Here is a 23,373-nt window from a genome sequence, read left to right as displayed (position 1 = left end):
ATAATTTGTTTCTTGTTAATGTTGTTATTATTGTTGTTATGTGCCATTGAGTCCCTTGTGTCACATAGCGACCATATTTACCACAGCCCTAAACTCTGTCCTGTGCCAATTGCACTGTCTCCGACACACCCATCCTAATTACCCCAGTCACTGAATTAATCCACCTCATAGAAGACCTTCCCCTCCTGCGCTGTCCCTCCATCCTACCAAGTATGATGTCCCTCTCCAAGGACTGGTCCCTCCTTACAACATGTCCAAAGTATGTTAGACGGAGCCTCAGAATACTTGCCTCCAAGGAGCCGCCTGGTTTAACCTTTTCCAGGATGAAACTGTTTTCCTAGCAGTCCATGGTATACTGAATACTCTTCTCCAGCACCACAGGTCAAAGGGATCAATTCTCCTTCTATCCTCCTTAGGCACTGTCCAACTCTCTGATGCATAACTAGTGATAGCGAAGACGATGGCCTATATCAGATGCACCTTAGTCTCCAGAGAGACACCATAGCTCTTCAGTACTTTGGAGAGATCCCTAACAGCAGACTTTCCCATGGCAATACGTTTTTTTAATTTCCTGGCTACTGGTGCCGAAAGTGTTGACTATGGAGCCAAGCAAACTAAAGCTGTGAACAATCTCAATCTCTTCACCATCCATCCTGATGCTGCCAATTGGTCCAGTGGTGAGAATCTTTGTCTTCTTGATGATGAGCCTCAATCCATGTTGGAGGCTGCAGTCCTTGACCCTCTGCAGCAAGTGCTTCAGGTCCTCCTCAGTTTCCGCACGCAGGGTTGTGTTATCTCCATAACGTGGATTGTTGATGAATCTTCCACCAATCCTGATGCCACACTTCTCCTCATAGAGCCCAGCCTCCCAGATAATCTGTTCTGCATGTAGGTTGAAAAGGTATGGAGACAGGACACATCCCTGGCATATGCCCTTCCCAATTTTGGACCATGCAGTGTTTCCTTGCTCTGTTCTGACGACTGCCTCTTGGCCCAAGTATAGGTTTCGCATTAGAATGATCAGGTATTCTGGGATTCCCATTTTCTTCACAGTCAGCCACAGTTTGTTATGATCCACACAGTCAAACACCTTTGCATAGTCAATGAAACAAAGATATACATTCCTCTGGTATTCCCTGCTTTCAGCTAAGATCCGTCTTAACATCAGCAACAATATCCCTAGTACCACGACCCCTTCTAAACCCAGCCTGGACTTCTGGCAGTTCTCTGCTGATGTGCTGTTCCAGTCGTTTTTGGATAATCTTCAGTAGAATCTTACTTGCATGTGAAATCAAAGATACTGTTCTATAGTTACCACACTCTGTTGGGTCACCCTTCTTTGGAATGGGAACAAATACAGATCTCTTCCAGTCAGTTGGCCAAGTGGTTGTTCTCCAGATTTCTTGGCACAACTTGGTGAGCACATCCAGGGTAGCATCTGTTAGCTGAAATATGTCAGTTGGTATACCATCTATTCCTGGGGCCTTATTTTTTGCTATTTCCTTAAAGCAACCTGAACTTCTCCCTTCATCACAATAGGCTCTTGCTCATATGTTGTTTCATGAAATTCTTCTGTGTCTTCCAATTTTTTTCAATACAGTGACTCAGTAGATTCTTTCCATCTTCTTTTAATACTTCCTGGATTATTTAATATTCTTCCTAAAACATCCTTGATTATAGCGACTCAAGGTTTGAATTTGTTCTTCAGTTCCTTGAGCTTAAGAAATGCTGAGCGAGTTCGGCCCTTTTGATTTTTCTGACTCAACTCCTTGCACATTTCGTTGTAATTTTTTCACTTTCTTGTTAATGTAGTATTTCATTTATGATGTTGTTGTTAAGCACCATCAGGTCGTAGAAAACTCTTAGCAACCCTATGAACAAAAGTCCTGAACATATATGACTTTTATCGTTTCTCTAAGTTCATACAACTATTATTTCATTTATAGACATTTCATAATTAGTTACTCATTTACCTGATGTTAGGTAGACATTTTTTGTTTTTTCAAGGTTACCTATTGAAAATAAAACTACTATGAAAATTATATCCCAATTTTTTTATAGTAAGAGTCAGATAGGTACTGGTTTAATTTTTTACCATATGGCCAAACTATTTGCAGTAGTGTTGAGTCATTTCTATTTGTACCAGTGGTATATAGGAGTTTCCATTTTGCTTTATATCTTCATCAACATTTCATATTAATTTTAAATTTTTGCCATTCCAGCATATCTTGGGATTTTAATTTGGATTTCTCCTTAGATTAATGATGTGTTTAACATGTTTTTACTTTAACTTTCTATTGTGATTTGAGTAAAAAATTTATAGAGCAAATGAATTTTTCTGTTTTAAGACTGTCTATATATTAGGCTTCTTCCCACTGTTTTTCACTTTACCAATCATCCCTTTTTCCTATCCCTTCTTGCCTTATAATCCTAGGTAAATGATACCCTCTTGATCTTCTAAGGCTGATTTTTTTTCTAAGGAGTGCATTCCTCCTTGGTGCTACAGCTCATATACACTACGCCTGTAGGGTGGCTACGGCCATTATCTCAAGCTCCACCAGCCTCTTTCAGACCACCAGCAAGCAAGTTATCTTTAGGATTTTAAGATTGGTTCCATATTATTTTGCTCTATCAAGGCCCTTTTATTTTGATCTCTTCCAGAGCTGCCAGCAGTGGTGAGTGGATACCATCTAATTTTTCTTGTCTTAAGCTCATAGAGATTGAAAGTTCATGATTCTTTGAACAAATAGTCTTTAATTTTCTTGACTCTCTTTTCCTGCATGTAAGGAGAGACCAGTTGGTTGCATATGATTAGGATGAAAACTGACTTTCTTTATGATGTTGTTGTGTTTTTTTTTTTTAAATTTAGGTTGTTTATTTTTCATTTCAATGAACATCTGCAGAGATTTTGGGATTCCATTCATTCATTGTTGCACCCTCCCCCCTCCCCCCCCATTTGCTCCTCTCCTTGAAACACAAAAGAAAAACTTGTTGTTATGTGCCGTCGAGTCGTTTGTGACTCTGTGTACAACAGCCCTAAACCGTGCTCTATCCTGTGCCATTCTCATTGCCTCTGACAAACCCATCCCGAGTACCCCAGTCACTGAATCAATCCACCTCATAGAGGGTCTTCCCCTCCTGCGCTGTCCCTCCACTCTACCCAGTCCCTCTCTAAAGACCTGTCTCTCCTTACAACATGTCCAAAGAATGTCAGACGAAGCCCCAGAATCCTTGCCTCCAAGGAGCAGCCTGGTTTAATCCTCTCTGCGATGAATCTGTTTGTTTTCTTGGCAGTCCATTATGTCAGTTGACCTTGATGTCCCCTGAGATTCTGTCTCTTACATTATAGTTCTGTCTCCTAGGTCCAAGTCTCTGCTTATAGCTAGGCTGTTTTCCTAATTTTGCTGTTTGCTCTTCTATACACATGGATCTATTTGCAGCACGTGCAAATACATAGAAATATCATTTACCAGACCTCTATGGTAGTGGGTATAGTCTCATTCACCTGTGCATACTTACTCATCTGCCTGTCAGCCTGAGCATTCCCCATAGGTAAACACATCTGTTATTACTGAAACCAGATGTACAACATCTTTGAATGTGTGCTTTGACCATCCACATATCTTGTTTGGTGAAGTGTCTTAAGTATCTTTTGCTGATTTACATTTTAGATTGTTTTCTTTTCATTGAGAGAGGAGTTCTTTCTGAGCTAAATACAGACCTTTTAATGGATATATGCAATTGATAAATATTTTTTCCCGTATGTGGCTTGAAGTTATTAAAATATATATATATATATATATGTTTTAATTGTGGCAGGTTTATAGATGAGGGGCTCTGGTGGCATAATGTGAAACATATTGGGTTGCTAACTAAAAAGTTGGTGGTTCCACTGCACCAGCCACTGTTGGGAGAAAGATGAGTAGTTTCCCCCCAGTAAATACTTAGAGCTTTGAAAACGTGATGGGAGTGTGTGTTAATGTTTCACTTAGCATGATGTTTTTAAAAGCTTAACTGTGTTGTCACATATATTAGAATTTTTTTCTTCTTATATGACTGAATAATAATCCCACTCTGTGTTTAGACCACATTTTATTTAGGTATTCATAATTTCTTGCACACTTGACTTATTTCCAGCTTTTTGCCATTGTGAATAATGCTACAGAGAGGTTTGGTGTGAAATTATTGTTTGAACCTCTTTTAGTGTCTTAGGTGTATACTTAGGAGTCACATTCCATCGTTATTGTTTATTCAGTCATTTGCCTATTGGCAGCGTAAGAATGCACTTAATGGGAGCATTAACTAGTATATGAGATGAAAATTATAAAACCTTGAGAATATGGATGGTGGACACAGACTCCAGGACAGGAAAATAAAAGATACAATGTTTTCAAAATTGTACAAATGAAAAAATAAAATTGGTGTTAAACATCTGTAGCTAATGACCCTGAATATATCAAAACTATTTTATGTTGCCCTCCCCTACACAATTCTTTACCATTCTTTATTAAACATTTTATTGAATGTTAGGTGAAAGTTTACATAGCAAATTTTTTTCCACATCACTAATCTGTATACAGATTGTTCCATGACAGTGAGGTCCCTGTAATGTGTTGGCACTCTTTCTTTTCTCTAGGCTCCATTTTTTCTGCTGCTTTCATCTCTCCTTACCATCTTCATTAGGGTTTTTCATGGCTTATTTTATAGAAGTAGATCATCAAGCTTTCCAGAGTGCTTCTGGGTAGGTTCCAGTTTTCAATTGCTTGGTTAGCAGCTAAGCACCCAGTTTTCATCAGTTGTAATTCTCTGTGATACCTCCCACTATCATCAAGTCAGTTCTGACTCTTTAGGTAATACTGGCCAAAACCCAATCTCACTGCAATCGAGTCTGTTCTGATTGAGTCATAGGGACCCTCCATCAGGTATCCAAGGCTGTAAAATTTTACATGAGGATACTGCTTATTTTTCTCCCTTGGATTGGCTTGTGGATTCAAACTGGTAAACTTACAGTAAGCAGCCTGACCTGTTATGTATTGTAGCAATAGGATTTGTGTATAGTGTTAGGTGCCATTGAGTACAGTTCATTGCGATCCTGTGAACAACGGTTCCAGACCCCATGCTAGCCTGTGCCAACCTTAACAATCTCCAGTACACTTGAGCCCATTGCTGCAGCCACTGTCAGTACACCTGGTTGAAGATTTTCCTCACCTTCGCCATACCTCTACCTTTCCAAGCGTGATGTCCCTCTCCAAGGAATAGCCTTTCCTCGAAAAATGCCCTAAGTACTGTTGTTGTTGTTGTTGTTATGTGCCGTCGAGTCGTTTGTGACTCATAGCGACCCTATGTACAACAGCCCTAAACCGTGCTCTATCCTGTGCCAACCGCATTGCCTCTGACACACCCAATCCCGATTACCCCAGTCACTGAATCAATCCACCTCAAATAGGGGCTTCCCCTCCTGCGCTGTCCCTCTACTCTACCCAGCATGATGTCCCTCTCTAATGACCTGTCTCTCCTTATAACATGTCCAGAGTATGTCAGACGAAGCCCCAGAATCCTTGCCTCCAAGGAGCAGCCCAATTTAACCCTCTCTAGGATGGATCTGTTTGTTTTCTTGGCAGTCCATGGTACATTCAATACTCTTCTCCAGCACCACAGCTCAAAGGCGTCAATTCTCCTTCTGTCCTCCCTAGTCATTGTCCAACTCTCTGATGCATTACAAGTGATTGCGAAGACCATGGCCTGTATCAGGTGCACCTTAGTCTCCAGAGAGACACCGTTGCTCTTGAGGATAAATATTTCTGTTGATGTTACAATTCTGGAAAGAAAAAAATAATAGAGGGCAGTCTGGCTACACGTAAGATTAAATTATCGTGAAGCTATTAAAAAAGTACTGGTATCAGAATGAAAAAGACCAAAGGGAAGTTATTCAAGAAATAGAGCTTGTTGAGCATAAAGATTTAATGTTAAAAGAAAATATCCGTAACAGTAGGAAATAGAGGATTTTTTTAGACAAATAGTTGACTGCTCTTGCTGTGGCTCTTGATAATGGATCCAAGTGAAATTTAAGTTCTTGACAATTTCAGTCTTTTCTGAGCCTACCAAGATGTCGCCTGTTGGTCCAGTGGTGATGATTTTTGTCAGCTGAAATCAAAAGACATTGCATTGGGAAAATCTTCTGTAAAGGATCTCTTTAAAGTACTGAAGAGAAGGAACTCTGGTGGCCTAGTGGCAAGAAGTTGCACTGCAATCCCAGTGGTGCGTGGTCCGAATCCACCAGAAGTTCCTCTGGAGAAGGAGGGACAATCCCCTCCTGTACCAGTCAGATCCAATTTAGCAGCACACAGACAAAAAACAATAAAGTACTGAAGAGAGGGAAAGTTAGTAAGGACTAATTTAAGCCATGGTACTTGCTTCCTATGCATCTGCAAGTTGAGTAATGAATAAAGTGGAATCAATACCTGTGAATTGTGTTGATATATTGTATTGAATATCATTTGAACTCTCAAAAAAATCAAACAAATCTATCTTGAAGAAAGTACAACTAGGATGCTTCTTAGAGTCGAGGATTGTGCAACTTTGTCTCACATACTTTAGATGTGGTATCAGGAAGGGTCATACTGGGAAAAATAGAAAGTCAGCCAAAGAGAAGATGACCCTCAGAGAAGTGGATTGACGCAGTGACTGAAGGAGCAAGGTTCAGATCTGTTGTTCATAGAGTCAATATGAATTGTAGCCAACTAGACAGTACCTAACAATATGACAAATATCATTTGTATAAATTAAAGCAATTTAGAGTAAAGGAAAATTAAGATTTTTAAAGCATCACATCCTAAAATAAGCTCTAAGTGGATTAAATAATTCTGTTGAAATAACAAACCAAATAATTGTATATTGATTGAACTTTATAAAAGGTCATGTATTGAATTTGGTTCACCTAAAATATCTGTTGAAATCCTAACCTCTGTGTCTATAGTGAATGTAATCTCATTAGGGAGTAGAGATTTTTTTATTAAGTTAACAGGACTAAAAGGGTGTAGGGTTCATCTTAAACCTAATCATTTATTTTAAAAATTATGATTTGAAGAAAAATGTAACGAGCAAATAAATTTTGTATTCTCACTTTTCATATATATTTTGTCCACATTGTAACACCACTCTTCCCAGTTCTTCCCTGTGTTTGCTGTTTCTATAAAGCCTTCTTTCCTGCCCCTTGCTGTCTTTTTTCTGAGATTTTCCCTCGAACAAATGCTTCTCTTTCTATCTTGTATGCTTGGTTGTTCTAAGGTTATTCTACCTTGTTGGTGTTACTGGTCATTTTATAGGCCTATCTGTTGTTAGATTAAATTATGAACTAAATAGTTCAATCTTTTGTGTAATTCCCGTGGTTGAGGTGGGTAATGGCCATAATCCCACTAGTCTCCCATCAGATCTTCAAAATTATCTTTTTATCATTTTGAGTTTTGTTGTATGTTTTCCTTTTGACTCTGGCTAGGCCTTCTCCCATGATGCTTTTTCAAGTAGTGAGGAGTGGTAGCCTGGCACTCTCTAGTTATTCTGGTCCTAGATTTGAGGTTTGAATGATCCATGAGGCCTTTGGACTAATTATTTTTATAGATCTTTGATTTGCTACTTTGCTCCAGACAGATACCAGTAATTGCACTAGCCTCTGCTTGGCTTTTAAAACCCCCAGTTCTCACCAAAGTAAAATGTCAACATTATCTTTGTGGACTGATTTTGATGTTTTCAGAGACCAGCTAATCACTTTTGATATATAAAAAAGAACAGACTAACCACAGAGATGAGCACAAATAGAGAAGGATAGACACCAAGTAGATGTAAATTGTCAAGAAGCTGAGGTGTGGAAGCTGAAAGAGACAAAGAGCTCCTTCCCCCAGACCTGTCTTTCCCTGGAGCGGCTGCTCTTAACTCAAACTTCTAGCTCCCTGAACTGGAAGAAAATACATTTCTGTAAAGCCACCTCTGTGTATTTCTCTTATAATAGCACTATGATAATAAAATTGAAGAGAAATAACTAAGCATAAAAACTACACAAGAATCTATAAATGAAAAGGCTGACAGACTAGACTGTGTTATGTTTTTCACTTCGATGTAATTTTTTTTTTAATGGACCAAAAATTAGAAGACTGCTTACTGGAGGAAATATTGGCTACAAATTTCCATGGGCTATTATTCTTATACATGCAACCCTTGTGTAGATACATGAACCCGCAAAGGACAAAATTGGACCATTAACTACATAGGAAATTCAATAAGAAACATGGAGCTTTGTAAAAATCCAAATTAAACAAGGAATTATTATTATTAGATTCCACCCGTTGTTGTTGTTGTTATGTGCCATCGAGTCGTTTGTGACTCATAGCAACCCTATGTACAACAGCCCTAAACCGTGCTCTATCCTGTGCCAGCCACATTGCCTCTGACACACCCATCCCGATTACCCCAGTCACTGAATCAATCCACCTCATAGAGGGTCTTCCCCTCCTGCGCTGTCCCTCTACCCTACCAAGCATGATGTCCCTCTCCAAGGACCTGTCTCTCCTTGCAACATGTCCAAAGTATGTCAGACGAAGCCCCAGAATCCTTGCCTCCAAGGAGCAGCCCAATTTAACCCTCTCTAGGATGGATCTGTTTGTTTTCTTGGCAGTCCATGGTACATTCAATACTCTTCTCCAGCACCACAGCTCAAAGGCGTCAATTCTCCTTCTATCTTCTCTAGTCATTGCCCAACTCTCTGATGCATAACAAGTGACTGCAAAGACCATGGCCTGTATCAGGTGCACCTTAGTCTCCAGAGAGACCCCGTTGCTCTTGAGAACTTTAGAGAGGTCCCTAACAGCAGACTCTCCCATCGCAATACGTTTTTTTATTTCCTGGCTGCTGGTGCCAAGAGTGTTGACCGTGGAGCCAAACAAACTGAAGCTAGTTACCACTTTCCATGCAGTCCTGAAACTACTCCAAACCCACCGCCATCAAGCTGATTCTGAATCATACTGACTATCTGGTTTTTGAGACTGTAAATCATTAATGGGAGGAAACTGCCCATCCTTCTCTCACAAAGCAGCTAGTGGACTTACACTACTCATCTTTTAGTTATCAGTGCAAATTGTAACACTCTAGGCCAACTAGTGAGTAAGGAATTGTGCCGCCAATCCTTCAGATTCAAATTCACCAGCTGCTTCTTGGGAGAAAGAGGAATAGTCTCCTGTGTAATTATAGCTTCCAAAAACCCACTGGAAGGTCAACTGTGCGTCTAGACAGCAGTGACTCCCACCCCCCCTTTATTATTACTATTATTATTAATTTCAGTGAACATTTATAGAGATTGTAGATTTCCATTCATTTATTGTTGCACTTTTCTCTCTGCCCACCCCACCCCCACCCCCAGTTTGCTCTTCTTTGAAAGCAAAACTCCTTCATTAGTATACAGTACAGTTGTCCCCCCCCCGCACCCTCCCACCCTCACCCTGAGTATACTCCACTCTGCAACCCTCATTCCAAACTCTGATGATAATCATAATGCCTAAAATATATTATTTTTAAACTGTTCTCTCCCTCATCAGCTTCAGTGCAGAATTCATAATTTATCCATTTTTTTCTCAGACTTACTCCCACCCTGATGTCAGCCTCATTCTACAACAGTGACACCATGCTGTATTTGTCCTTTTGTGACTGAGATATTTCACTCAGCATAAAGTCCTCCAGGGTCACCCATTTTGAGTAATATTGCATGAGTTCCTTGTTTTTTAATGCAGTGTAGTATTCCATTGTGTGAATATACCACAGCTTCTCTATCCATTAGTTTGTTGATGGGCACTTAGGTTGTTTCCAACTCCTTGCTATTGTGAACAAAGCCGCGATAAACATGGGTGTGTATATATCTGCTTGGGTGTCGGTTATGGTCTCTTTGGGGTATATTCCCAGTAGTGGAATTGCTGGGTCAAATGGTATCTCTAATTGCAACTTTTTGAGAAAGCACCATACTGCCTTCCACGGTGGTTGCACCATTTTACACTCCCACCAACAGTGAATAAGGGTTCCAGTTTCTCCACAACCTTGCCAGCATTTGTTGCTTGCTGTTCTGTTAAATTTTGCTATTCTGACTGGGGTGAGATGATATCTCATAGTTGTTTTGATTTGCATCTCTCTTAGAGCTAGGGATTTTGAACATTTCTTCATGTGCTTGTTGGCCATCTGAATGTCTTCTTTGGTGAAGTGTCTGTTCATATCCTGTGCACATTTTTCTATTGGGTTCTTTACCTTTATCTTGTTGTGGTGCTCAAGTATTTTATAAATTCTAGATATAAGTCCCTTATCTGACATGTCATTACCAAATACTTTTTCCCAGTCTGTGGCTTCCCTTTTTACTCTGTTGGAGAAGTTTTTGGATGTGCATTAGAAGGTCCCATGCCACACACTTTAAATTGACAACCGTGCTTAGAAACACATTTGCCGTCATTTGTGGCAACATGTTAATTTAGAGCTCTGGGGCTCAGTCTGTAAGGAGTTGTACTACTAACCCAAACCAAAACTAATGCCTCTCTTCTGCTTTGATACCAGTAGCTGTTCAAGAGAAAGATGAGTAATGTCCTCCAGAGTAATAATTTACAGCCTCCAGCTATGAGTTGGTTTTGAATCTAAGGCACTAAGTGAGGAAGGACTCCCATAGTTCAGGCTGACAAGAGTGCAGTGCAGTTGACAGATTTATAACATATTGCAAGTATAAATTGTTAATACCATTTGAAAAACACTGGGAACAGGGAAAATCCTTCATATTTTTTGCCCTGACATCCTCACATATTTGGAATAGATCAATAGGAAGTAATACTCTGCCCATTGCTTCAGCAAAACCCAAAGATATTTGCAAAATTGTTTCAAATAGTGAAAGTTAGAAACAACCTAATGACGAGTCATGTTGCTGTTGTTATGTGCCATCTATTCGCTTGCGACTCAGTGACCCTATGTATAAGAGCCCTAAACGCTGCTCCATCCTGTGCCAACCTCACCGTCTCCAACACACACACATTCCCACCACCCCAATCACGGAGTCGATCCATCTCATCGAGGGTCTTCCTCTCCTGTGCCGCCCCTCCACTCTCCCAAACATGATGTCCCTCTCCAAGGAGCAGTCCCTCCTTGCAACGTGCCTAAAGTATGTTAGATGAAGCTTCAAAATCCTTGACTCCAAGGAGCAGTCTGGCTTCACCCTCTCCAGGAAAACCTGTTTGCTTTCCTAGTAGTCCATGGTATCTTCAAAACTCTTCTCCAGCACCACAGCTCAAAGACATCAATACTCTTTCTATCATCCCTAGTCACTCTCCAACTCTCTGATGCATAGCACATAATTGCAAAAACTATAGCCCAAATCAGGTGCACCTTAGTGTCCAGCCTGCCGTCACAGCTCTTAAGTACTCTTGAGCGGTTCCTGACAGCTGACTTTCCCAAAGCAAGTCTCTTGATTTCCTGGCTGCTAATACCAAGAGTGTTGACTGTGGAGCCAAGTAAACTAAAACTGTTAACTATCTCAATCTCCTCACCATCCATACTGATGCTGCCGATTGGCCCAGTGGTGAAAATCTTTGTTTTCTTTATGTTGGGCTTCAGTCCATATTGAAGGCTGCAGTCCTTGACCTTCTGCAGGAAGCACTTCAGGTCCTCCTCAGTTTCAACAAGCAGGGTTGTATCATCTGCATAACGCAGGTTGTGGATGACTCTTCCACCAATCCTCATGCCACATTCCTCCTCATACAGCCCAGCGTCTCAGATGGTCTGTTCTGCATTCAGATTGAAAAGGTACGGAGACAGAATACATCCCGGACAGACCCCCTTCTTGATTTTGAGCTATATAGTGTCTCCTTGCTCTGTTCTGACGACTGCCTCTTGGTCCAAGTATAGGTTTTGCATAAGCACAATCAAATGTACTGGGATTCCCATTCTTCTCAGAGTCAGCCATAGCTGTTTGTGATCCACACAGTCAAAAGCCTTTACATAGTCAATGAAGCACAGATGGACATTCCTCTGGTATTCTCTGCTTTCTGCCAGGATCCATGTAACATTAGGTATAATATCCCTAGTACCACGACCTCTTCTAAATCCAGCCTGCACATCTGGCAGTTCTCTTTTGACACATTGCTCCAGTTGTTTTTGGATACTTTTCATAATGCAGTGGAGTTACTGAAATGTGTTAATAGAGACAATCAACTAAAAAAATGTGATAAGATTTTCTAAAAGTGAGGCATACATCTCTTTCCCTACCTCTCCTCAATTTTCTGTAATTCATGGTAATCCTAGGCAACCCTGGTAGGGCAGAGGTATAAGTGAAAAGAGAATGGGTTTTTGGAGTTGTTAATATCAGAATTTTAAATTCTTTTTCTGCTAATTACCACGTATGAGTCATTGATGAGTTATGTAACTGCTCTAAGCCTCAATTTCTTTATCTGAGAAGAAGGCTGATATATTTTTCTTTATATCTGTGTGTAGATTCAAAATATGTACTTGAAGCCCTCTATTCACATCATAGGGGTAATATACAAGCCAGCCTAAATTGCAGTGGCTAACAAAGGTTTATATCTTATATTACTAATTAGCTGTAAATTTAATGACTCTGTTCTAGATTTTCTACACTTCACAATCAAGTTAGTGAGAGTTGGGGAGTTGATGGTGAGACTACACATTCTAAAGCTGCTGCTTGGAAGTGGTAGACTTGCACTCACATTTCATTGGCCATGGCACATGCCCTTGGCACCAGAAGTATGATCCTTCCATGGAAAGGAGCCAGGACAGAAAGGCAGCAAATGTTTTGAATAAATAACAGATACTACGGAATGTGTCCTGTTCAGGCTGTCACAGGGTGTGACAACTTGAGATACTTCCAGAGGAGGAAAATCAGGGTATTAAATATTTCTGAAATCTTGTCTAGAAGAGACTAATAGTAGAGAAGGGCGGGAGATTGAAAGTAGAGAGGAGAGATATTTATGCTGTTTTAAGATTATAGAAAGAACAGATGCTACTGGTAGTGAGACTAGTCTAGCGATGTTCTATCATGAAAATTGTCTATACTTTGTATAAGCCTTTAATGACAGGGTGCAGAGAAGGAAGTTGTTGGTTGTTTATTTAAGTTGCTATCAAGTCCACTGTGACTCTTGTACTAGTCTGTCTGGCCGAGGTCTCCTTTGCCTTTGCTGGCCTTTCCTACTTTGCCAAACATGATATTCTCCTAGCATTTGATCCTTTTTATATGTATCTAAAGCAAATGAGTCACTCAAGTGCTCTGTCATGATTGAAAAGGTTCTCATTTTTTAACACTAAAATAATAGTTACAAACAGATACAATGTTTAAACTTTTGCTCAAATGAAAATTAAAACAAAGTCAAGGAAAGTTTCTATTGGCTGTGTTTTGGAAATAGATGGCCAGAATTTTCTTCTAGTCTCTCTCAGTGTGAAAGTTCCTTTGAGTCCTGGCCACCTTGTATGGATGGCCCTGCTAGTATGTCAGTGGCAAAGCGTCACATGGACATGTAACCGCAAAGTGACAGGTGCTTAAATACATTATTCAGTTTACATTCTTCACAATAACTGAGGGGGCTTTGCATACACGTTCAAACATATGTGCACCTATGTTTAAATATTGACAGACATAAACGCAGATTGGGTAAGTACCTAAGGTTTCATGGCAGACAAGGGACAAAACCAGTTTAGAATCCAGGCCTGTGTGAACTGACTGATCTTTTTCGCTGTTTTCTGTAAGGCTGTATGCTTGTTCGAATTGTCCATCACCAGCTATCTGCCTGACAGAATAAAGATCATGTCTCCACCATTTCAAAAAGTTCAGAGAGTGAATGGAAGATTTGAAAAGATTTAATTTTATTTAGATCAGTGAATATTTTTGGTCACATGTAACTTTCAGCAAAATCATTGTGTTTCATTTTACTGTGTGTACAGGCGTTCATTTCCCCTCACTTGTAAATGATTGAGCCAACCCTAATTTTGCCACCGATTCTTTTTTAGAATCACCATCAGTTGGTGCAGGAAAATCTTTTAAATCGGTGAAAGAGTTTTGAGCCTTTTCTTACACTAAGAGTGAGACTGAAAAAGAGCCAGATGCACCTGGTCTCACTTAATGACAAATTGTCTTAAAGACACAATTTAAGAGCAGTTTTTGTTCTTAATCTGGAAACTGCCTGTAACATAAAACATACATGAAAAAGAATTTCTAAAAGTGAAGACTGTACATAACATTTTTATGGTAGATCTATATAAGAACAGTCTTTGAGTTCTATTTTACAGGTAATGATCTCCCCCTGTACTACCCTGCCATCCCTGTAGATGTCTCTCATATCCAGTGATGTGTGTAGTCCTAGCACTGGAGGCCATTGTTTCAAATTAAGCTTCCTTACTTAAATTGTGTGATTTTAGGATTCTATGATCTTGGCCAGAAACTAGAAACCTTTAGGCCACACAAATGGTTAAGGGTTTGACTGCTGACCAAAAGTCGGCTGGTTAAACCCACCCAGAAGAATAATCTGGCCTGCTTCTGAAAGGTTACAGCCATGAAACACGTAGAGGAATATTTCACTCTGCAACAGATTCAAAACTACAGAAGTGTAGATTTGAGCTATCTGAAATAGAAAGAGGAATTCTCCATGGGGCTAGGGGTGCACGCAGTGGTGTTAGAATGTCAAACGCAAAAGCTGGTTTGGTATTTTGTTCAGAGTCCACTCAGAGGCAACTGTTCCCGCCTCTGCCCTTTTATTTAATAAAGGAGCCATGGTGGTACACTGCACAGTGGAACAGGCTGCCAACTGAAAAGTTACTGATTCAAATCTGGCAGCCATTCTGAGGGAGAATGAGGAACAGTCAGTCTCCTTTTGTAAAGATTTACACCCCCAGAAATCTGAGGGAGGGTCTCTGTGAGTTGAATTCAAATTGAGGACACTAGGTTTGGATTTGGGTTTTTCAGTTTAATGATTGTTTAGTTCATTGTCAGGTGGTCTAGTGGTAAGGAGTTACACAGCCCACTTAAAGGTAGGCAGTTCAAATCTACCAGCTACTCTTGGAGAGCAGTCTTCTTCTCATGTAGTTTTTTCCCCCCTTGTAATATTTTTCTTGGTTTGTATACGGTCATTCACATACATATATTTTATGCATGTACATTGTGTTTCATTCATGTACATTGTATAATTACTATTGGTCTGTGCCTGTTATTACCCTGTCTGTTCAAGTACCTGTTGAATCTTTCCTGTTACCTCTATTCATCTCCCCGATCCACCCATTATCTCTGTTATTGTAGTTATTTCTTCCTTCCTTCCTTTCTCCCTTTCCCTCTGGAACATTTATACACATCTTGCTCAGTTATTCTTCTGTTTTTACAATATGGCCTTATGCAACATTTGGCCTTATGAAACTGAGTCATTTCACTCACCATCACATCTAGCTCTCTAGATTCTCCCATGTTTAAATATGTAGTATTTTATGAAATTGTTGTTCCTTAGTGTTGTCGTTCCATTGTGTGTATGTGCAGTTTCTCAATCCATTTGTTTGTTGAAGTATAGCTATCTCTGTGTCTCAGTTCTAATTTTCTTGGAGTATATTCTTGGCAGTGGATTAGCTGGGTCAAATGGGGTTTTTATATTCAGCTTTTTGAGGAAATGCTGTTCTGCCTTCCAGAGTGGTTGTACTATTTTACAATTCCACAAGCAGTACATGAGAGTTCCAATTTCTCTGTATTTTCTCCAGCATTAATTGCTTCTGTCCTGTTGAACTTTTGCCACTGCTACTGAGGTGAGATGGTATCTCATTGTTGTTCTGATTTGCATCTCTCTGCCAGTGATTTTGAACTTTTCTTCATGTGTCTGTTAGCCATCCAAATGTTACCATTTATGGAGAGTCAGCTATGAATCATCTCTGACCCAACAGAAGATAATGACAACAACTTTTATTATTGTCAGGAAAGTTTTTAAACAGCTTTCAACAAAGACCAACCAAAATGATAAAATTTTCACTGGCTTTTGCCTTTATAGTTGTTAAACATCTTACACACTGTGATTCTTTTTTGAACAAAAGGTAACAACTTCATGAGTATTATAATCTATATGTGAAATAGGATGTAAATTGAGGATCTTTTAAATAATAAACATGATTTCTATAGATGACTTGATCATTATTTTTCATTATTTCATTCTTTTTTGCCATCTTCCTATGTAAATATTTGTGTGTCCAAAACCTTACTGCAGTCTCATATTCTAAAAAGACCATAAAATTTTGCCTAGGGAGGAGTAAGTATGAATATTTATACTTGGAAAATTATTTTTAGCACTGTTTTAGAGTGGAGCCAAAATCTAAATTGGGCCTAGCCTAGAAATCTCTTATCAATATATTTTTTAAGAAATAAAGCGAATTACTTGCTTTCCTTGACAGAGGAAATGTCTACTTTTCTGAATTTTGGTCCTTCATTATTGGCAATTGCCAAGTTGTTACTGCACATTTAAGATGACTTTTTCTGATTAGGAACTCTTCCTTGGAAATAGTTTAAGAACAAATTCAAAAGAAAACTAGGACTGATTTATAAGGAAGCAAAACCATAAATCTAGCTTTTTAGTCACCTATAAAAGATATTTATATTGAGATAAAAATTACAAAACAGCATTAAGTGTCTCCCCCCACCCCACTTCTCATGGTGATTCATTTGTATTGGTTTTTGTACAGGACGTGCTGCAATTTGGGTGGTAGTTGTACAGGACATGGTACTTGTGAGTAAGAGCAAGCCCATTTACATTTTTCTCTTCCCCCCTCCCCCCAGATATCTTACATGGCCCACGGGGCAAGAATTCCTTGGCATTAACTCTTAAAGACTCTTGTTCCACAAGATTAGTTTGGAAAAGTAAAGTTTAGACTGTGTAATCTTCTATTTCACAAATACTTGACTCACTCAGCATAGAATAAATTCAATGCTACACTGTGACTAGCTTTATGCCAGGGGTAATAAATTACGGTGGTTTTTCCCCCTTTATGTAGCCTATATTAGAAAGCTGTTGACACTTTGGAAGACAGTTTGAACATTTCTTATGAGGAAGACAGTTTGAAAATTTCTCATGACGTTCTCTGACCCTATGAGTCATTGATTCTCTTTCTAGGTATTTACCCCAAAGGAGAATAGAGTAACAAAAAAAGATTACAACAGCTATTTTTTTTATATTTTATTTTATTAATTTTAATGAAGATTTACAGAGATTTTGGATTTTTATTATTTCATTGTTGCACTAACAGCTGTTATTTTTAAAATTACAAACCATGCAAAAGGTAGCCTAAATAATGATATGACTATACAGTGTATAGCAATTTTTTTTTTAAAAAAAGGTTATTACTGTTACACATAACCAAGCCCAGACCATACCTGCTGCCTTCAAGTTAATTCTTAGTGTGACGAATATATTGGCTTCAAATGCTATAAATCTTAACTGGAGCACGCTGCCTCCTTTTTAAACCCAAAGATGATGGGTGGATCTGAACCACTGAGCTTTTGCTTAGCAGCACAGCATATAGCACCTTCTGCCACCATCATAACAGCATAGCTAATTGTAAGTAATTCCACAGAATAAAAAAAGCTAGACTAAAACAAAGCAATTGAACTATTGTTGTATGCAACAGTATACATACTTTAGGAAATTCTCCTGCAGACTGGCATGTGCTTGTCTTATCTGCTCACTTGCTCTCACTTCTTTTTTTACTCATTTCTTTCAGTCATTTTTCCTCTTCTGATATAGTGACAGCAAATCTTTAGTCAAGTCTTAAGCATGGGAGAAACTAGAGGTAATGTTTGAGCTCATAATAGTATGATACAATAATGAGTTCATATATTGATCAATTATTCTTTTTCCTGTTTGTTGCTTCACTCTAAAAATCGTATACCTTTAAATGAGTTTATATTTCTTTTACATAAAGTTAGATATCTGACCTTTTTTTTTTTTTACCCAACCTTTTTAAATACAGGTGTATCTTGCTATGAGTCGCCTACAACTCGACAGCACTTAACAACAACATCTCCTGTATTACTACAAATTGATTTTTTAGTGTTTTTTAAAAATTTTTTTTCTGAATCTGAATTCTGATAATTCTGGAATTGACAGTTTTGGAGTCTGTTTCCCTTACATAGTTGTTGACTATTATGTGGCATGGAGTTGAAACTGACTCATAGTTGACCCTCCATCAGATAGGTTTTCGGAGATTGTAAATCACACAGGAAGAGATTGCCCATCTTCCTCTGAGCAGGTGGTAGATTCAAACCACTTATATTTGGATAGTTCAACTCCTTTTCTACTGGGACACTAAAGTATTACAGCTTACATATTTCTTCTTTTTCAGTGGATTTTTGTTTAAGTGAAGAATTGCAGATCATAGTGGTTTGTCATTCAATCATTCATACACATTGTATTTTATAACATTAATTACAATGATTTTTCAATGTTTTAATTGCATTTTTATCTTAACTCTAGAATACTTCCTAGTTAATTAAAGGCATGAGTATATTTTTGCTGTTGTCTTCTCAGCTGGTGAAATGATGGTAATTAAAACTATAATTCTTTTCTTCTTTAGCATCAGACAACAGTCAGCGCTTTCGAGAAACCTGTTTTGCATTTGCATTGACACCACAACAAGTGCAGCAAATCAGTAGTTCCATGTAAGTTGGTCTTCCATACAATTTTTCATTTCATATTTGAGCCTTATATTATTACCTATAAGCTATTTCTTAAAACAGTATATTAGATGAGAATTACTACTGTTGTAATTAGGTGCTGTCAACTTGAGTATGATTCAGTGACCTTGTGAACAACGAATCTGAACCCTGCCCTATCCTGTGCCATCCTCATCATCTCTGATACACCTGAGCCCATTGTTACTATTGTTGTTATGTACCTTTGAGTTGGAACTGTCCCATAACTAACTCTCAGCGGGTTTTCAGAGGTAGTTTAATTGCGTGGGAGGAGATTGCCCATCATATTGCTCATTTTTCTCCCACAGAGCAGCTGGTGGACTCAAACTCCGTGCCTTTGGGTTGCCAATTTAGCTCCGTATCCTCCAAGCCACCAGAGCTCCCCCGTTGTTATTAGTACTTGGCAAAATTAGTACTTAAAATGTTAATTGCCCTAAGAACATTTATAGTTGTAGTCATTTAAAAAACTGTCTGGAGTAACAATGACTTTGAATCACCTTTCATGTGAATACTTTAAAGTAATTGTCCTTGTTCTGTCATTCTAGGGATATTTCTGGGACCAAATGTGACTTCACAGTGCAGGTCCAGTTAAGGTACAGTGTTAACTGCAATATATATCGAAAGTTTAAAAGTTAACATTCCTTAGAGGTTTTAAAAATATATCTAGTTTTCAGTAAGTGTATAGAATTTTGACTCTAGGTGTTTAAGTTAGAAAAAGCATTTTTTATAAGGAGATAACAAATTTTTACCCAATTTAGACTTTAATATAAGAAGTGCTTATCTGCATGAGAGTCAAACAACTGTAGATCAAGAACTAGAACTTAGATTAAATGTCAAGTATCTCATAAACTAACAAAAGCCAGGATACTCTAATTTGCTTTGTCATGGATCTTAAATTGTTCATTTAAATGCTGTCTGGTTTGAATTCTGTGTAAGACATTCCAGTACTTTGTAAAGAGTAAAGGAAAATGGTCCATAATGATTTTACAGATGTCCCTTACTCACTTTCTTTTTTATGTCTCCTAGTTTCTCCTTGAAAGTTTCAAGTCATTTTTATATTAATGTGTCTTCTTTTACTTATAGAAATCCTTTTATACTCTTTGTTAGTAAGTGCTCCCACTGTGTACTTGTTGCATTTTGAATAAAACAAATAGAAAACCAGTTATTTAGTTCAGTAAGCTGTTTTTCTGAGGAGGATAAGTCTAACTGATAGCTTATTGTTGTTACATACCCTCAAGTTGGAACCAACTCATGGCTGACCCTCCAGCAGGTTTTCAGAGGCACTAAATCTCAAAAGAGAAGATTGCCTGTCTTTTCCCCTTGGAACATTTGTTGAGTATGAACTGGATGCATTCAGATTGCTTTACCACTCATTCACCAGAGTTCCCCCTAACTGATATTACTTAATAATCAGAAAATCTGATATATTTACAGATACAATATGAGTGAAAATACAAAGTTTAAAGCAGTCACTCAAGAACTTTATGAAACTAAAAGCCTGATTTTGGCTTTGAACTGTAATGGGAAAACAATGAGAAAAGTTTGATTAGTTTCTGATTCATAAAGCATAAGACCTCAGTAAACTTGACAGTCTAGTTCTCAGTTTTGGGAGGCAAGATTATCTTATGTGGAAATTTAGATACTTACTCTTGACTGAATAAATTAGAAATGAAAGTGACACCTTCAAATTTAATTCTGTATTACAATTTAAGAATTTAAAAGTTAAAATTTTTAGGGAGCTCTGGTGGCCTAGTTGTAAGAAGCTGTGTTGCAATCCTGAAGGCACACGGTTCAAATTCACCAGATGCTCCACTGGAGAAGGAAAGGAGATCTCCTCCTGTGCCAGACAGAGCTGATTCAACGGTACACAAGGGAAAATAAAAAGAAGTTTTAAAAGTCACTATTGTAAATGGTAAAATTACATTTTAGTATGAGTAATATGCAAATAAACTTTTTTTGTTTTTGTTAAACTGTATTTTATTAATTTTAATGAATGTTTACAGAGATTTTGGATTTCAATTCATTCATTCATTGTTCCATTTTTCTCCCTGCTCACCCCTCTCCCCCAGTTCGCTCTTCCCTTTGAAAAGTAAAAGAAAAATTTCTTCATTGGTTCAATCTCTCCCACCACTTCCCCCAAATACACTTCACTATGCAACCTTCATTCTGGACTGTTTTCATAACCATAATGCCCAATCATATATCGCTTTTAAACTTTTCTCTCCCTCATCTGTTTCAATGCAGTATAAATAACTTATCCAGTTTTTCTCAGTCTCACTCCAACCCTGATGTCAGTCTTGTTCTACAACAGTGGCACTATGCAGTATTTGTCCTTTTGTGACTGAGATATTTCACTTAGTATAATGTCCTCCAGGGTCACCCATTTTGAATAACATTGCATGAGTTCCTTGTTTTTCAATGCAGCGCAGTATTCCGTTGTGTGAATATACCACAGCTTCTCTATTCGTTTGTTGATGGGCATTTAGATTGTTTCCAACTCTTTGCTATTGTAAACAAAGCCTCAATAAACATGGGTGTGCATATATCTGCCTGGGTGGCAGTTATGGTTTCTTTAGGGTAGTAAATCAACTCTCTCTTTTTTTAAAAAAAATTTTTTTATTATTAATTTCAATGAAAATTTACAGAGACTTTGGATTTCCATTCATTCATTGTCCCACTTTTCTCCCCTCCCAAATCTCCGCCGTAGTACACTACCCTCTTGAAAAAGTAAAAGAAAAATTTTTTCATTGATTTACAATCCCTCCCCCCAGGTCCACTCCACTATGTAGCCTTCGCTCTGGAGTCCCATCATGACAAAAATACCTAATCACATATCCCTCTTAAACAGTTTTCTCCCTCATCTGTTTCAATGCAGTATACATTGAACCCATCTTTCTCAGTCTCCCTCCAACCCTGAGGTCAGTCCTGTTTACACCAGTGGCACCATGCAGTATTTGTCCTTTTATGACTGAGATTCACACAGCATAATATCCTCTAGGGTCACCCATTTTTAATAATATTTCATGAGTTCCTGTTGTTTGGGTTTTTTTTCAGTGCAGCATAGTATTCCATTGTGTGAATATACCACAGCTTCTCTATCATCCATTCGTTTGTTGATGGACACTTAGGTTGTTTCCAACTCCTTGCTATTGTGAACAAAGCTGCGATAAACATGGATGTGTATATATCTGCTTGGGTGGCAGTTATGGTCTCTTGGGGTATATTCCTAGTAGTGGAATTGCTGAGTCAAATGGTATCTCTGCAACTTTTTGAGAAAAAGCCACAATGCCTTCCACAGTGATTGTACCATTTTACACTCCCACCAACAGTGAATAAGGGTTCCTGTTTCTCCATAACCATGCCAGCATTTGTTGCTTGCTGTTCTGTTAAATTTTGCTATTCTTACTGGAGTGAGATGATATCTCATAGTTGTTTTGTAAATCAACTCTTAAAACAGTGACTTTCAACCTTTTGGTTGCATAGTGCCATCCCTAGGGGTCCTCATTCTGGCTGTCCTCCTGTCTCCATCCTTACCCCCAAACAAAAAGAGTCTTGCTTTGATGAGTTTCTTATGTTTGATTTCTGGGTAAATTTTCATTTGTAGAAAGTTGTCTCTCTAAAATAAAAAATCTAGACTGTCTTAAAATTTTAAATCTGTTTTCATTTGTATGCCTGTTTTTTCCCTCCTTCCTGAATTACTTCACAACTACTTTCTACTATTTCCCCCCTTTATCTTTTTTTTCTGATTAGTTTGTTAAGATAGTTTAGAATAGAAATTAACTTGTCATATGAATTACTCTCATCCTATTGCTTCAGGCAGCTGAGGGGCCATGTATTAAATTATCACTGCATTGAAATGATTGTTTTAAAATGTTGTGCATCCTGTTACTATTGAAATAAAAAATTAAACAAACCAAAACCAAAAACCCACTCATCTGAATAGAGAGTTAGAGATGAACTTGTGCATTCTGAGAAATGCTTTAAAAGTCAGTAATTCTTAATCTTTTTATGATCTTGGTGGTCAGGTCCCTGTGGACTGGCCATCAGAGCTCCCTAATAAAGAATGGAAGTCAGAAAGAGCAAAATAAAGAAGTATCCCATTACTTATTCAAGCGGGAAAGGAGTGCTGATGACATTAGTATGTAATGTATTGGTCTGTTAATCAAAAGACCAGCAGTTTGAATCCAGTATCTGCTCTGTGGGAGAAAGATGGGGCTGTCTCCTCTCTTAAAATTTACATTCTTGATAAAAACCAAGTGGGTGCTATGTGTCAGAATTACCTCAACAAGAATGAGTAACCCACTGTCTTCTAGTCAATTTTGACTTGTGGCAACCATTGGATCTCCAAGGTCTTAAATCTTTGGTAAAAGAGATTACTCATCTTTCTCCCACAGAGTCGATTTGAACTGTAAGCCTTTCGGTGAGCCACTAGAGCATTTTATAAGACTGAATAGAGAGAGAAAGTATAACTTAAACTTAGCTATCCTTGGTTTTTCCAAAAGGTGATGGTGTTTAACATAGAAATAAACATTTTATTAAGGCTCTAAAATACTATTTGAAATACTTGTACTATAACAAGGTTGGCAGTCCTGGTGGTGTATTATGTAGGAAATTAAGCAGCTGACCTCAAGGCTGCATGTCGC

At 38.3% G+C, this 23,373-nt stretch overlaps 1 protein-coding gene across 1 annotated transcript in view; it reads left to right on the top strand.

Moving 5' to 3' along the window:
* Nucleotides 1-23,373, top strand: part of PIAS1 (protein inhibitor of activated STAT, 1) — a 127,542-nt gene that overhangs the window by 60,164 nt on the left and 44,005 nt on the right. The window contains exons 3-4 of the mRNA XM_006888361.1: nt 18,613-18,697; nt 19,276-19,323. Of these exons, the coding sequence (XP_006888423.1) occupies nt 18,613-18,697; nt 19,276-19,323 (133 nt within the window). The remainder of the gene's footprint in view (nt 1-18,612; nt 18,698-19,275; nt 19,324-23,373) is intronic.

Source organism: Elephantulus edwardii, unplaced genomic scaffold (assembly GCF_000299155.1).
Source record: "Elephantulus edwardii isolate Elephantulus edwardi_28Jun2011 unplaced genomic scaffold, EleEdw1.0 scaffold00066, whole genome shotgun sequence".
Taxonomy (NCBI): Eukaryota; Metazoa; Chordata; class Mammalia; order Macroscelidea; family Macroscelididae; genus Elephantulus; species Elephantulus edwardii.
Note: the sequence above shows the minus strand (reverse complement) of the source record. Positions and strands in the feature narration are given on the sequence as shown.